This window comes from Oxyura jamaicensis, chromosome 3 (assembly GCF_011077185.1).
Source record: "Oxyura jamaicensis isolate SHBP4307 breed ruddy duck chromosome 3, BPBGC_Ojam_1.0, whole genome shotgun sequence".
Classification (NCBI taxonomy): domain Eukaryota; kingdom Metazoa; phylum Chordata; class Aves; order Anseriformes; family Anatidae; genus Oxyura; species Oxyura jamaicensis.
The window spans coordinates 108,527,350-108,544,558 of record NC_048895.1 but is presented as its reverse complement, the minus strand read 5'-3'; the positions used below and the strand labels follow the sequence as shown (position 1 = coordinate 108,544,558).

The window sequence follows — 17,209 nt, the reverse complement described above, 5'->3', positions numbered from 1 at the left end:
ATCTCTGAAATCGTATTTATGATGTCAAAGCAAATAATTTTAGACCTTACTTTGAAGCTCCAGATGCACTTGGCAAGGTCTCAGCTATTAAATAGTCTCTGTGTTGGTTTCTTCTGGTGGCTTGAGTAGAAAGCTGAGATTTTAGTGTGTGTCACTTCAGAGACAAGGAGTATGGAATCATCCCTCAGTTCTCATACATTGCTCAGGCCTTATGGAAGCAATGACCTAGCTTATTACTACTAGTTTTAAATGACCTGTGTGTGGTTGGTGTAAGAGTGGCAAGTAAGTGTCCAGAGAATTGTGGATTTTGTAATACAAAGATCAAGTGCAGGTTGCCTCTGTTTTTTAATTTAGCGGTCATCCTTGTCAGTTAGTTTAGGAAAACTGAAATTAAACCACATTAACATTAATTCCAGAAAATTTAATTACTACAATAGTGTACATTTTCTCAAGTATTTCACATTGGAAAACAGGCTTATTTACATTACGTGGGCCTGAAGTCGTATAGAGTGCTGTGTATTAGCTTCAGGTGGGCACAAGGGTGTAAATACATGATCACTCCTTTTTGATGTAGCTATAGCATTATATATATATATATAGCATTATAGCATCTGGAGAGAGCAGGTGGACAGAGCAAATACTGGTAAGCGTTAACCAGTCTGAGTTTTGAAAAAGTGTTTTTCTATGATACAGCAACAACCAAAAGCAGGACCAACATGATCTTACCAATTGAACATGCTATGAGTAAAAGTAGGAAAGGAAAAGGTAATTAAATATTGTTAAATTAAACATGGAAATAGTCAGTGTCACTTCTCCCTAGCTTGGGAAAGCAGCAGTCTCAGTGGTGAAGGTGGTGGAGCAGCACTGCTCAGTTGTGTAGGTGGAACAGGCAGTGGCACCTGCAGCTAAAGTTTTCTGACCAATTTCATTGCAAGACCTTGCTTTGGTTCTTCTTAGCTAAGTCTCCCTGTGCTGCTAATGGAGAAAGAAGGTAGATGCACCTGCACCTAGAATGCAAAGCAAATAATGAGCAGTGAGAACAAACAGGTTGAGGATGATAGTGCGGACAAGTTTTCATAATCGGCACTGTGCATTCATCTTGAACGTGGAATTGAACCTGAAGTTCTGGATTTTCATCACTCCTTTCCTGTTCGGTTAATATCTGAGTCTCCTTCATATCTTCAGATTTTCATAGTGTGAGAGAATTTGGACCTGAAACTCCAGCTTCCCTGCCCACAGCCACCAGGCTGTAGGCAGCTGGTGTTTCTAGCTCTGTTTTTGAAGCAAGGCATCTGAGCAGAAGAGATTATACACCTTGTTTTAGAAATTGAGGAGAACAGAACATGACTTGGGAACCTGGTGATGAAGGTACACACCTGGAATTAGAGGCCCTGGTCCTTATGTTGAGGTCTGTACCTGTTTCAGGGAGAACTTGAGAAATTGTGCCCTCTGTTAGATCTGGTTTTGAACACACATATTGACTTCAGGTAACGTGCAAAGTCTTGGTTCTTATGTGTACAAAAACAGTAGTTCGGGTGATTTTTGTAAAATCTTGGTTTTTTTTTCCTTAATAACATGAGTAATATATATGAATACAGAAGGAACGTTGAAATTATCTTTTTTACTGCTTTATAGGAACAGTCAAACTAAAAATTAGCGCTACCTTTCTGTTGTCAGTATCCTTTCCTAGGTTATTCTAGCTCTTGCCTTCCATTTTTAGGGATTCTTATTCCAGTTATCCAATTTAATTATAAAGTATCAGAGCTTTAAAATTAACCCTTTTACTCTTGTACTAAATAAGTGTTTTTTTGCTCTTTTGTATCTTTTCCTTTGCTTCATTCATGTCTTGCGTACTATTTTTCTTCCTGTTGCTTCCTTTTTTCTGTTTTCACCCCAACTTCCTTTCTCCCCCAGTTCCAACTATGTCAACTGAATGAAATGGTACTTGGATTGCAGTCTGTGTCCTGTGAAACTGACTGGGACTAGATCATTTTTATTGTTCTAAAATATTTGTGTGTGTGGAGCACTCCTTTCGTAATGTGTTTTTGTAGGTGGCCTTTAAAATGTGGCCAGGCAATGTAAGGAATTGCCAAGGTTGCACATGGTTCGGCCCTTTAATTGTATAGATTTCAGTACCTTTTCAGGAGTATGAGAGAACTGTAGAATATTTAAAATTGCTAAATAATAATAATAATAATAATATCAGTAGTGATCCAATTCTGACAAGCTGTGGCGTTATTGTACCTTTTCAACTGGGGTATTGGAAACTTACTTTATTAACCTTGAAGATACACAGAACTTCAGATCACTAAATTTAGCCGTTCTAGTTTCTTAAAGATGGTGTAGAACACTCCTAGGCTTTTAGAAGATTTTGGCACTCTTTTACCGTGTTCTTTTTTTTCCCTCTTGATGTCTGGTTGATGTTCTGGGGTACTACTGTAGAAGCCACCTTGTGGTTTGGTGCCAGGATATTTCAATAAGAGAAGTGTTGGCTAATCAAGACAACCTGTACTCCTAATTCTTTTATTCTGTATTGTGTAGGCTATCAAGTGCTAGCTCCCACTGCCTATTACGATCAGACTGGTGCCTTAGTAGTAGGCCCTGGAGCAAGAACTGGCCTTGGAGCACCAGTCAGATTGGTGGCCTCAACCCCTGTTATAATCAGTTCTGCAGCGGCACAAGCAGGTAAGTATTGGGTCTTCCAGGGAGCTTTCTTCCCATTTTGTACTGAATTTTATTAATGTTAGTTGACTGGTATTTTATGGTATTGATTTGGTTGGTATGCATCCTGTGAGGCTTTGCAGCTGTGGAGGATATACCGTACATGCTCTTTATTTTTTCACCCTTTCTCTACCACACACTGCTGTTTTGATGTTTTTCAGAGATGCAGCTTTCCCTTTCTTAAAAAAAAAAATATTCAGATTTACAGTCCGCTCCCCGTACACATACAGGCATGTTTCTCCAAATCTCTGATAAGAACATTTTCCACTTTCCTCTGCCCATGCATACAACATGCACTGCTCGTTGCTCCCCAGAACGGTGTCCTCTAGGAAGCATCATTTCATTGCTTCAGCCTGGCAGAAGATGATGGAGTATTCTGGGGCCTTGCTATGCTTTTCTTATGAAAGTATTTATTTATTTTTTTTCATGAGAAGTATAGCAAGGAAAAAAAACTAATGGATAGCAAAAAAGGAGCATTAGTACTTTGAAAACTACAGAGCTTTCTTTTTCATTAGGTTCTGTCTTGTACCACTTTATTAAAACACTGTATTTATTGTATTTATTAAAATCCAAAATATTAACACAAGATGAGTTAATGTTTAGAAAATGAGATTTTAAGTTAATCTATAAGCTTCCTACTGTGACATTAGTTGCTGAAGATGTCTTTGTTAGCTGCAACTCTGCTATTGTGAATTTGAGTATCGAAGCACAGTTCAGCGAACAGTAATGTCTTACATGTTTACACTGAAAATTCTCTCCATTACATTAACCATTCTGCATCTTTGAATAGCTTGTAACATATGCTGTCTTCATTTTTTTTCCGCAGTAATTAAGACTGTATTATATTATAAAGTCTCTTTTAGTTCTTTAATATGTGAATTTGTGCTTGTTTAAGAGGATTTCATAAAAATAAGATTTAGATCTGAATAGTCCATTTTCAGTCAGAAATGTTTGAGAGAGTAATTGTAATTGAAAACGTGTGTTTTACAGCTGCAGCTGCTTCAGCTGGAGGAACAGCAAACAATCTCGCGGGAGCCACGAATGGTCTATTTCGGCCCCTTGGTGCCCAGCCACAACAACAGCAACAGCAAACAAATAGTAGCCTACAATCCAATTCATTTTATGGCAGTAACTCTTTGACCAATAACTCCCAAAACAGTTCCCTTTTTTCCCATGGTCCTGGCCAACCAGGAAGTACATCTCTTGGCTTTGGAAGTAGCAGCTCTTTAGGAGCAGCTATCGGCTCTGCACTTGGTGGATTTGGCTCATCAGGTAGGTTGTTAATGTAGTGAGGAACTTGTGAGACTTGTGTGATAAGGAAAAAAAAAATGTATCTGTATCCAGACACATTATATGCACATACATTTCCAGAAACAATGTTGAAAAAAGGTTATTCAAGTTGTAAGCAAATTATAGGAGAGGAAAGAGAGGGTTTAAATTCTCTCAGTATACAAGATAAATTTTTGAAAAATACCCTATAGTTACAGATACCTCCAAAATATTTTTCCATATTGAGCATTGTACTTTGCCCCAGAACTTTATATTGATTTTTTTATTAAGCTTTTTTTTTTAATTTGCAAACATGTCTTCATTTTGTGTTTAAAATAACAATTGATTACTTTTCAGATAAGCATTCCTTTGTTGTTCTCCCTATACCAGGAAAATTTCCATCTTTTTTTTTTTTTTTTAATATCACATGGTATTCTAAATTTAATCTAATATTGCAGTATTTCTTTCCATAACATTTTTTGAGGATTTAGGCTGTCATCCAGGAAGGACTGAAAACCTAGTAATAATCCTTGTTAATTTCAATAGATTTAATCTTAGATACAGTTAAGCAGAGTTTGGGGCCTTAAATTATAACAACAGATGTTCCTCTTTGTGTTATCAAGAAAAAAATTAAAAATAAAAATAGTAGTCATCTTATGTATGCTCTATAGCAGAAATTTATTCTCACAGATATAAATATAAAAGGTAGGTTTTCTTGTATTTGAGGTTCAGCGTTAGGAAGGGAAGTTAGGTATCTGTTCTAAAGAATATTTCCTTTGGCCTTATTAGTGTCTAAGTTACAGAACTGATTTGCTTACTTTTATTATTTTAATGAGATAAATGGAGCATATTTATATTATGTATCCTGCAGATGTGTAGAATTTGGAAGAAAAAAAAATTATACTTGAATGGTATTTTTAAAAGCAAATTGCCCCGTGAGACTGTATAAAAATGTTGAAAAGAGTGTAGAAAGTGACTTATTATTACAAGATAGCTCAGTATATGGAGAAACAGAAGGAAAAACACACCCTTCAGGGTTAAAACATGATACCTTTCCTTTGCTAAATAAGTAGAGAATAGTGATATCAAATTACTGCATACCAACGCTGAGATCTTCTCAGTATTGTTTTTTCAAAAAATTACCTGACAATTTGCTTTAACAAAACTAATGCTAGGAAATCCAGAATAAAGTTTTACACTGGTCCTCTCTAACCTCTGCCTTTAAAGAGTGGAGTAGGGAACTCTAAACATGCTTTTTTTCAATTTTTTTTTTATTTAAAGGCCACTCAGATGGGTAGGGCTTCTTAAAAAAAAATCTGTAGTGCCACAGCAGGTAAATCTCACAAAACAATTGTGCTATCCCAGTGCTGTATTTTGTAGTGCAGATTTTTCCTCAGCTACTTGCAGGAGTTGAGTGAATTCTTAGCAGCTGCGTTTTGCGCTAGGTACAGTTTCATTTCATTGATAGATGTGGTCTTAAGCATATCTGCAGATTTAATGCAGCGCACCCATTTTAAGTGTCTAGATAGAATACTTTTAAGCCATGGAAGTCTTTATCCAGCATTATCACAAGGACCTCCATACAGTACAAATTTTAGTTTTGTCTCCTTAAGAAGAAAATGAACAGTTTTTTTTTTTCTGGCACAGGAGATGATGCCTTTTTCTTGTAGCAAAGTTCAGTTGCAGAGCCTCGTGCAAAGCCTTCAGCATAGACAGCACGTTCTGAAATCTTGCAGCCGTGTCCTAGGTGATTTAATTTGCCTGGTAGTTTCCACAGAGGAGCAGGAAGCTTGTGTTTTTGCAGTTTGAGAAGTGCTGATGAAAGGTGCTACCTAAACCTGAAAGATTTTTAGTAGATTACTGGAGTAAAAGTACATTGAAAGTGCCCTTCTGCCAAGTATAAATTGTACTTGCCACAACAGCCACTTAAAAATATGCTTCCTGATTAAAAATAAAAAATAAAAAAGCAACAAATAAACAAACAAAAAAACTGAGCTGTATGTACACATGAATTGAATTACTCAGATGAGTACTTATAAAAATGCTGTTAATGCATGTTGAGGCAAATTAAAAAACTAGTTTAATGTTTGATTTGCCAAGGCTTCAGCTTATCTGTAGCTTGTCTAAGCGTGTTGTAAGGGCTGGATTTCAGTTAACGTATTCCATGAAGACTGACAGATGGCAGTACTGATCTTGCCCTTACACCTTGCTTATGGTTTCAGTTGCTGCGGGGAGGGAGGGAGGGGAAGAAGCTCCGTTTAAAAAAAAATATAAATAAAAGTCGAGCCTGTTCTAGCAGAATGACTGAGCAACAAGGGAGAAAATAGGAAGAGGCAAGCAGATCATGTAAATGAAATCACGTTACAGTCCTCTTTTATTACAAAGTTATTCACACTCCACTTTAAATATTTAGGTACATGATAACGTACTGCAGCTTAACAGGTAACTGAGAATTGGATTGACCACAGCAGCTTCCCAGATGACTTCTTTCGGCTTGTAGCTAACACAGTTACATTTGTTTAGTGATAAAGAGGGCTGAGCTAATTTAATTTATCTTGTTTCTGTGAGCTTTGCTTGTGTGTGTGTAAAGATTCAGCTCAGCTGGCTCGTAGTAACTTGTCAAGCTGCAGTAATCTAGCTCAATAAGAAACCCTGAAGCTTTGCATTCCCCCCCTCCCCCCAAGTCAGTTGGAAAAATAACAATCCATCCTGTGGCATTGTATTAACGTGCACATAGTTCATCAGCTGAGCCAGAACCTGTAGAGCTAGTCTCAAACCTCAGGATTTCTTTCAACTGTTCCCTTAATTTGCTCTTCTTACTCTCAATCTCCTTGCCTATTTAGCCCAATATCTTTTCCTCCTGGCTTCTCCTCCAGTATGTGTGCCTTCCCAGCTTCCAGGCAACATGTATCTCCCCTCCTGCCCCAGTATGTGTCTGTTGCTGCTCGTACTGTGTGGTGTTCCCATTATCAGCTAACTGTTCCAGGCTCTTTGCCCCACAGTCGCATACACTTTCTATAGCCTTACTTTTCATCAGATCTGCTTTCTTTGCCATCCTCAGTTCCACCACTTCTGAAATTGCCTGCCAGTTTCCTTGCAGTCTCCTTGTTGGCTCCTTTGTCTGACCTTTCTCTCCTCCTGGTTCTGGTTTCATTTTTTTTCCTGGTCCATTTCTTGTGTTTGGCTTTTGTCTCCTCTGCATTTGAAGTAGATAACTTCCTTTCCACATTGCCAGATGGGTCTTCTGAACAAAGGTGGGATCTTGGACAGCAGCTTTAGAGTCCGTTTTTGGCACAGTACACAGAAGCCTAGAAGTACAGTTGCAGGAAAACCTTTATCAGCCATCTCAGACGTGCCATGAGTGGGCAGGAGTTTGAGTTTTCAGCTACGAGTCTGTACCAGATCTCTGCTGAACTTGGATAACATGTGATTTTGCTAAGATTTCTAGCTCAAAGAGAGCATGGAAATAAAGGTCTCCTGTTGCTAGCATGACGATCTGAGTACGTGAAAGCATCAATTTCTCATATTAAAGGTGGCTGGATTATTTCACTAAAGTTGAAGCATCTTTCCTGGTTTCCTAAAATGGCTGTGTCATTTAGGCAGAACCTCTTTGAACAATTTGGTCCAAGGAGGTACGTGCCATGAAAAATACTAGCCACATTGCTGATGTTAGGAACAGCCAGCCTCTAGTCTCTCAAAATGGGAAGTATCAGGAGACCTTTATGTTGGACCATGCTGCCAGATGTGGTAGGGTACACTGATGAGGATAAGGATTATAGAAGAATAAACTTTGACATTTTCATTTTTAAGATGAAGCAGAAATCAATCTTCCAAATTCAGCTTAAGAAGCAGCCTTACATTACCAAAATATCCATAGTCTTGGTTTATTGGTATGATAACATTCCAGTGTTTCTAATAGGCACTATAGTTAAATATTTCACTAGTATGCAACAGATAACAGAATTTAACATTTCTAAAAGCTTTCTGTTGTTTTCATAATTTATCCTAGACTGTTCATCGCCTTGCCGAATGGTGCTGTGCAGGATAACCAGTCCTTCACTAATACTCTGTTAGCCAAACAAAGTTCATAGTCTAATTTGTTTGTCAGAAATAGTGATAGCAGTAAAATGATGTTTTTAGTTTCTCACCTTAATTTTCATATCTCTGCTCTGCTTCTCATCTTCTTAGCCTACTCCCTCTTTATATTATCTTTCCAAAATGCTTCTTTGAGAATCATAATTCTCTCAGGGAATTTTAAGTAGTCTTTTTTTTTTTTTCCTAAAGATGAGGGGTTCACAAACAAGAGGAAGTTCAGACACAGCTGAATACTGACACAGTTTATTTTCTAAACCCTTAAAAATGTGTTTCTAGCCTTTTGCCTGCACTTACGTATCGCTGACTAATAATTTATGTTGGAAAAAAATTCTTGAAGAGTTTAGGGGGAATATCGTTAGAACCACTTGCAATATACAGTGACACTGTGATCTCATAAATTTCGTGTTTGTCCCAAAGCCTGAAGCCAGGGTGTTCAAATGGAGTACTGCAGTATTACTGTGAGAAGTCTAGAATGAAATGTTGAAAGACATGGGCATTGATGAAATTACTTACCAGTGGTATGTTTATACCCACTTAGATTTACTTAAAAGCATGTGTGGTTATCACAGTAATTGTCTTTGTCATAACGATTGCTATAATTATTGTGATCGCATCTGTTATTGCCCAGCTGTAGTTGGGGATTAGGTTTTATTCAGTTGACACTGTGTAATTAGGGTCTTTTTATTTCTTCTTCAGTTGGCAGTTCTGCAAGTAGTAGTGCCACAAGGAGAGATTCTCTATCTACTAGCTCTGACTTGTACAAAAGATCTAGTAGCAGCCTAGCACCCATAGGGCAGCCATTTTACAATAGTCTGGGATTTTCCTCCTCTCCAAGTCCAATAGGCATGCCTCTGCCAAGCCAAACTCCAGGACATTCACTTACGCCACCGCCATCACTTTCATCACATGGATCCTCATCCAGTTTGCATTTAGGTAAAAACAACAAAAACAAAAAACCAAAAAAAAAACCAAAAACCACGTTTTGTTTGTATGTGTGTATGTATTTCTATGTGTAAAATATATGTTGCATAAGAGATGTCACGTTACCTTTGCTGTTAAACAGTTTTGTAATGAAGAGGGCCCATTCCTGAAGGCTGAAGAGCACAGTCAAATGCTCGTTGATTTGAGAGTGGAGGGCACTCGAGCTTTTTTGCAGTATCGGGCCAACAGCTGATTTTTCTTCCCTTGCAGATGGCCCCGTAAGATTTACCCATCCCTTTTGTACTATGTGAACTGTTCGCAGTATGCCGAGCGAAGGTGCATTATTCTCGTTTGTGCTCCAGTGTGTTCCCACTTACGATGATTTTAAGATGAGTTCCGTGTTGAGCAGTGAAGTGACTTCCACTGCTGCCCCCTCCCATGATGAAGTGAGCAAAGCTGTCGAGTAATGTGTACTGAAAGGTGATTCTGCTTCAGTGAGCCTGCTACCGTAAGGCCCTGATGCTTTGCCAGGAAGACAAGTGCTTACCGCCAGGCTGGTGGAAGAAAATAAAATGTACTTATTAAAGAAACAGCAAAAGCTTTGTCAGGGGTGGCTCTCTGTTATCAGATGTATTTTTAAAGAATGATGACAATAATCTCAGAATTTTTTCAGCTAGCTAGATGACATGGGAGCTCAATCTTTAAAATAAATGTAAAACTTAAAGAAACTCCACCACAGCCTACAGTATATTTAAAAGAGAATGCCTCAAACCTGAGGTTGCTTGATAAACTTTCCTTTTTTTTGCTGCAAGTATTTGCAGTCATTTAATTTGAATGTACAACATGTACAAAATTGTACAGCAAAACTGGATACGATGATGAGATTGAGTTGCCTGTTGCTCCAGTGTGCACTCCTGTGCACGTGGTAGGAAACCTAACCCCTGTACTTTGGTTTGGTGCAAATAAAGCAGGAAAAAAAAAAGAAAAGTGCCCAGCAAAATACACTGTGAGAAATGTGTGATTTCTGTAACAATGTTAAAAGTAATTTAAATATTACATTTGCAGTTCAGTATCCCCTTCATGGTTATGTGCTGAATACCCAAAGTAAAACTGGGCGAGGGGATGTTTCAGCACGTTTTATTTTTTTTACTTACCTTTTTTCCTTTTCCAGGTCTACAAAGTGCACCTTTGGGCTGAGACCAAGCATGGAAAGTTTCAGCCCAAATGGAGGCTTTTGAGAAAGTTCTGAACATCTGACAATGGGGTTATCATGGAAATCTTTTTCTTTCTTTCTTTCCAAAGTACTCTCACAATAGTTTTCATGTTACTGAAAACTATACTTAAGCCAAATTTTGGAAGGCATTATCTAAAATTCAAAACATGTGTTGCTTTACATCTGATAAATGCTAAATAAAAGGCTTTTAAGTTTTGAGAAAATAAGCTGCAATCAGTATAGAGGACTACCTCTATCAGCAGAAATTAATATATACTGATTTTAGTCTATTTCAGACTGTTTGGCAGTGTGAACTAAGTATAATATTTTGTTAAAATCATGTACTAGATCAGTGTGTAAAAAGCCAGAATGTACAGTTGTACTCTGAAAATTGACACATTTTTGGCTTCCATGCTTGCAGCCTCTTCATCTTCCACAAGCAGTGGACTTTGCTGATGGGTAAACTTTTTGCTGCCTTACCAAATCAATCTGAAGATTTGAATTTGAGGCTCTCATGGATATTTACTTTAATTTTAAAATGCAGTGAGTTTTTTAGCATTTCCTGCACTCTGCCCTTTGTGTTACATCATTGTGCAGTTGCATCCACGGTGCACCGTTGTGAAAAGTCCAAGACTTTTTCTGCAGTTGTCTGTCCTGTTAAATTTATTCTGCTTCTGTTCATCCAACACTCTTAGAAGATTTGTTTTGTTCTCAAATAAAGAAAAATAATAATAAAGGCCAAGCTTTTGCACCAAATAAGAAGTTACACTTGAAATCGAGCAGGGAGTGTATTTTGTGAAGGGTCACCCAGTCACTTTTCAGAGTAGAACAACATTGTAAGTTCATGTCTGCATGCAGTTTCCATTGGTATTCTGATAATGCCTGTCAAATGCAGCTCTCCCTCCACCTTCAAAACTTGTTGTCTTGCCTGCTTGTATCAACAGGTTCAGCTAAGTTTAACTCCTGTTTTAAAATGGGCATCAAACTCGGTTGCTCCTGTTTCAGCCACCAGAATACTAGAGCACAATCCTGGGGAAGGGTGCATGGTTTTATAACCCCTTTGTCAGACACTGCTGCAATTTGTAGCTTTAAAAAAAAAAAAAAAAAAAGTTTCCCTTTTACAAGAAACTTGTGATACTTTGCTGTTTTTATCTCTTCTCACCAACTCTTACCCAACGTCCTAAAACGGGAACGCACTAATTACTTTGGTCTAGTGTCAGTTTTCCTGTATCTGAAGGGATTTACCGGTTGTTTGTACCTGCTTCCATGCTGTAATCAGTTGGAGCAGCAAGGTCATGAATTTGAACTACCCTTTCACTCCCAGGGACAAAAAGTTGCAAGCAGAAGTATTCTTCCCGTGGTGTAAAAATTCCTTTAGATTGGCAGCGCTTACTTGTTGGATGGTACATTGCAGCATTTCAAGGGTTTGTTTTAGGGACAGGATTTTGAAAATCTGGGTTTTTGGAGGTAATCGTTTTCAGTCTGCTTTGCAAACCAAGCTTGTTGGTAGATCAGGTCGGTGTTTTTAGGGACCAGTCGTTCTGGGTAATAGGGCTATGCCAAGGGACCTCCATTCTGGGGGACCTTGCGTTGCCTCTGTCGTGTACCTACTCTGTAGGACTTCGGTAAACCAGGCATAATAAGCACTTGCATTGATTCCTAAAATGCATATGCACGGCTGTATGGTCTCACACACATGTACATATCCTGGTATTTCCCAGGAGTAGATGAAATGTTTACTAATTTTAGCTGAGGATGAGATTAAGCTGATTTTTTTTTTTTACGGATATAAAAATATTTTGTATAAATCAAGTTTAACATCTTTATATAATTTTATATGTTTTACTAGAAAATAACATTGCTGTGACTGGATTTGAACAGCAGTTTCTGTGCAGTAAATCTGTTTTATGTCTTGGTTAGAAATAATTGAACAAATGCTTTGGTAATAAGTACTAACAGACTAATGCTATCAATAAATCTGCATAGATCTAATTTTTAATATTTTTTCATACTGCCTTTTACATTAAATATGTTGTCTAAGCTGAGGAGTTCAAGAATTTAACATGATTTGTCTCCTTAAAGCTTAGTAAGGCTCTGTTTTAGATGCCCTATATGCTTTTTATGCCTCTGAGCCTCTTCTTCCCTATGGACTAGGCACTGGGATTTGGGTTCAATTAAACTGTAAAACAACTTAATAATATTCCTTGCATTGGAGATCTTCCTTTTACAAGATCAGGAGTGATAGCTAAGTGATTAGCTACAAGCTGCGTGCTTTCTTCCCCAGCGGTTTGTAATTGCGTGGACGCATGGACGCCTGACAGCAGTCCTCTGAAGTGCCAGCATTTGCAGAAAAGTTTAGACTAGGTGTTTGATCCAGTAGGGTATGGGTGTTCTTGTTTGTTTGTTCCCAAAAATAATTAGTGAGAACTAGCCTGTATTACCTTCTGCTATGGAGTCAGACTCTTTAAAACAATATTAGGAGTTCTTGAAGAAGAGGGGGTTGTGGTAGGCTAACCAGGAGGATTTGCGTAAGAACTCAGATGTCAGTTTTTCACTTCTAAGCCATTCACAGTAAAAGCCTGTGGGAAGGAGGAGAGCAGTTGTCTTCAATGTCCACACTAAGGCTTAGCTGGCTTTGGGAAGAGAATTTAATGAGAATGTAATATTCAAGAAAATACTCTGTATACAAGAGTGTAATAAGTAAGTACCTGTGACAAGAGGATTTTATTTTGTGGGTTTTCTTATTTTTCAAATCTGCAAAGTTGTCACTGAACTATAACATTACTGCATAAATCAAAAAAGAGAAAAGCTATTTTTTGTGAAAAAAGCCTATGATAGCACAGTTTTTATAATAGTTTCCAGGGTTTTACAGCTTAAGCTTTTGAAGTGTGAGGTTCCTCTAGGAATGATGTATATATTTTTAGCCATCCTGTATTATGAACCTGCTTAATGCGATCATCTTAGGTAGTTTCACAGGCTAGAGAGGAGTTTCCCAGTTGCAGCGTAGTCTTGTTAAGCCTTAAAAACGGACCATTCCCAAATTTGACTAAGGAAGGACTTGATTGATAATCCTGAGTGTGAATTATATGCATGCAGTTTTGCTACACACATAGAACATTTGTTAAAAGGTAGGAAATTTCTTAATTTCTGTTTTAATTGTTGGATAAATTGTCACATTTATCTCATACTTACATGGAGGCTTGAGTTAAAAATATATATATACTATTATTTATATATTATTACATAAAGATGGATAAACAGTTCTTGACTCACATGTGCAATTTGACTGTTCATGCTAATTAGACCCATGCAGTATGTAAACTCATAACCAAAATTACCCTATTAGTTTCTGGCAGAGAATTGAGCCTGTGATCAGGGAAGCAATAGAAATGTTCTAACAGCCATCAAGGCTGCTTTTAAACGGGCTTTGCTGCCCTCTCCTGGCATGAAATACTGTTACTGCACAGCATTCACAAGGAAGATAGGTTTCATTTCAGTGTTTTAATAATCTAGATCACAAATGCCATGTTTTCAGGTCCACAAGTTCTCTGTTTAGAAGGCCGTTCCTAGAAGAAGAATCACTGGAGCATCACTCTGCATCCTGCTTCACCTGCAGAATGTTGGGTTTCTTTTTCTTTTTGTCTGTTAGTATCACGTCACTGTCGTCTCTCTTCTGGAAGTAGTGATAGTCAATGAAAACTAAAAATGATAGTTAAAGCTGATTTTTTCTGGCTATAGAGAATTAAGAGGCTTTAATTTTAAATGAAGAGAAAGCTAGTTTTTTTTAAGGTACTGTGGGACAAATTATTTACTGATTCTTTACTAATTCTTACCACTGAATTTTGAAAACGTAGAAACGCTATATTTATTTTAGGGCATAATCCTATAGAATTCAATAAATGCAATGCTTGATACATCTTCCAGAGCACTAACACATCAGATCCTGGTATTTCGATTTGACCCTTCTAAAAAGATACTTGACCATTAATACATGACCAGCCCACTGTAACTCTGTTGTTGCCTGGCCTTATAAATGCTTGGAACCAAAAGAAGGCTTGGCTGGGGCACTGTCAGCTGATACATTTTTTTGTTCGCTTTGTAATAGAGCACCATTCAAACAGCACATACTGCAATTTGTTTTAAATTCAAATTTAGTTGACTTTGACAGGGCTTTCAGTTACTTTCTAGATCATTTGTGGGGAAAATGAAGATATTTTTTGTTTTTCACTTTTCACTCAATGATTTTAGCTTGGTATTTTTGTGCATACTAGAGTTGAGGTAGTCGCAGAAGATGCGTTGTTTGCATGCTTATTCTGAAAACTGCTGCCTGTTGTGGAGGAGAGAGGCCTTGTGGCAGACTTGAGAGGGATGTGAAGTGATGGAAGAGCAGTGTGTGAGGGGAGATTCACAGGGCTGGGAGAGGATAGCCGTAGGTGGGACCACTAGCTAAAGGAGGAGGGCCTAAGGAAAGCAGTTCAGCTAACAGAAAGTAAGGAAAGACAAAGTGTAATGAGTGGTGCATGTTTTCACAGTGAGGCCAGGACTTGATGTTTTTAAAAGGAACTTGTTTAATATGTTTTTTGGTTGTTTTAGAATTAAGTAGGGCATTCTTAGTTACCTGCTTTGAAATTTGACACATTTAGTGCGTAGAGAGAGGTACCAGATCTAAAGCCTGGGATGCTGAAGTCATCAAATTTCCTGCAGAACAGGTACAGCATGACATGAGGCATCGCACGTGCCTCCCCAAAAAGGCCCTTTCACGCTGTGAATTGACAGAAAGGTACCTCAGCAGGGACTGAAGGGTAGTTCAGATTTCATGGTCTGTTTTGAAACGATTGGCTAACTTCAAGACTACTAACAACAGTCTGAATCGTCTGAATTGCTTGTGAAGTGGAAATCTGCCCACTAAGCCAAGGCCCACCCAGCCCTAAAGTTCCTGTATGTCTGGGTGGTCACTTTACCTGCTTCATTATTCTCTTCTCACGAGATTTCTTTTCCTGGTGCCCTTCACGTAAAATGAAAACGAGGAGGAGAATGGTTTTATTTCTTGGCAGATAAAGCTATCTAACTCCTCAAACCAAAATGAGGTAAACATAAATAATGAGACACCACTGTTGTTTCCTTTGGCTCCAAGGGTATCTGTAGTTGTAGTACACTTACTGTTTTGCTGTTGTTTATTTTCCTTACGGCTTTCACTGACAGAGCTGCTTCCTTGTAGGAGGACTGACAAATGGTAGTGGTCGCTATATTTCTGCAGCACCTGGAGCAGAAGCAAAGTATCGCAGTGCGGCAAGTACCTCCAGTCTTTTTAGCTCCACCAGTCAGCTCTTCCCTCCTTCACGCCTTCGTTACAGTAGGTCTGATATTATGCCTTCTGGACGCAGTCGCTTGCTGGAAGATTTCAGAAATAATCGCTTCCCTAATCTTCAGCTAAGAGACCTTGTTGGACATATTGTTGAATTTTCTCAAGATCAGCATGGTTCTAGGTAATTACTACAGTAAAGTTAATGATGATGTACTGCTTTGATAATGTCGTATTAACATTAAACGTGTGAATGAGCTGGTACTCTTCTTAATGCAAAGCATGCCAGTAATTGGAGCACATGCTCTTACCCTGACCTCTTTCTTTTCTAGGAAATTGCATTATAACAGTAGTATAAATTTAGCTGCTTTTAGAAGTTTTCGGGTTAGGAACAGCCTTATAACTAGGCTTGTAAACTCTAGTTTGATACTTAAAAGTATCAAAAAGGTGTCGATTAAGAAAACAAAGTATCTGGCATCTGGAATGCTAAAACCATTTTAGCAGTACATCATCAGGTACTTGGTTATTGTTTTTATTCTTTTCATCTTTAATACATTTCAAATGAAAGTTTTAAGGATCATTATACTGAAATGCATCCTTTCATATGCAGAGGCATTACTTTCATTTTAATAAGTTCTATAATGTTGAATGCTCACTTCAGAGTGTTGAGGTGTCTCATTGAAACAGTGTTTGAGAGGTTTTCCTGTTGTTCATGTAAAGCATAATGTACATTTTTTGCACTTAGATTTATACAGCAAAAGCTAGAGCGAGCTACTCCAGCTGAGCGCCAGATGGTATTTAATGAGATCTTGCAAGCAGCATATCAATTGATGACTGATGTGTTTGGAAACTATGTAATACAGAAGTTCTTTGAGGTAAGCCTAACACAAAGTGTATGAACAGAAACTTGAATGAAACGCTGTAAAGTCTGATTAAATTTAAATGTTTTTTTTTTTTTTCTTAGCATCATAGCAGAATTCTACTGGACTCTCACTACAGAACCCAGGGGTCTAATAGTGCACACGTGTTTTCTGTTCTGTTCCATCCCCTTTTTTCATAATAGGCCTGAAGATTATAGGCATTGCTTTCTTTTGCACTGGTGATGCACGTGATAGTGAGCAGCATTGGCTGCACACTTAAGCTTTTAGCTTAATTTACATAGACTTTCAGTTAGTGGCAGGGAACACAAAGATTTGAAGGATACTTGTAGTGGTTACTGCATCTTGGCAAAAAAATGGGTCTGGAAAATGTTCTTGCAGATAAATAGAAGTGTGAACTTAGTCCAGTGCTCAGAAGGAACTTTTATCAAACACTGTTCAGGCAGAAAAAAATGAGGAAGGGCTGCTGTATGATACACTCAGTACTAGTAAAATTAGTATTTAAAACTGCTTTGCTTTTGTGTTGTTGTTGCCTTACCAAAGAGCTACAAGATTCAACCTATGGAGAGGAGAAAAGGCAATGCATATGTCTTGTGGGGAAAAAAAAAACCATAGGACAGATCTGAAGCACTGTGTACTTTAAATCAAGGATCATATCAAAATACATAGTTGGATAGAAAATGAAGCTGGAAAATGTACAATAAGAAAAAGTTACCCAATTAGAAATACAATGCTCACTCTAAACAGGAATATAATTTTTTAATAAGTCTACAAAGCCTAGAAATCTGTGCTCATTTTTTTTTGTCTTGA

The 17,209-nt window shown here is 37.9% G+C and overlaps 1 protein-coding gene across 7 annotated transcripts in view; it reads left to right on the top strand.

Moving 5' to 3' along the window:
• PUM2 (pumilio RNA binding family member 2) overlaps positions 1-17,209 on the top strand; it is a 69,330-nt gene that overhangs the window by 43,418 nt on the left and 8,703 nt on the right. For 5 of the 7 annotated variants that reach the window (XM_035320222.1, XM_035320219.1, XM_035320218.1 and 2 more), the window contains exons 11-15: positions 2,542-2,685; positions 3,712-3,993; positions 8,782-9,018; positions 15,438-15,705; positions 16,267-16,396. In XM_035320222.1, the coding sequence (XP_035176113.1) occupies positions 2,542-2,685; positions 3,712-3,993; positions 8,782-9,018; positions 15,438-15,705; positions 16,267-16,396 (1,061 nt within the window). The remainder of the gene's footprint in view (positions 1-2,541; positions 2,686-3,711; positions 3,994-8,781; positions 9,019-15,437; positions 15,706-16,266; positions 16,397-17,209) is intronic. The other 2 variants (XM_035320223.1, XM_035320224.1) reach the window with 1 other exon arrangement.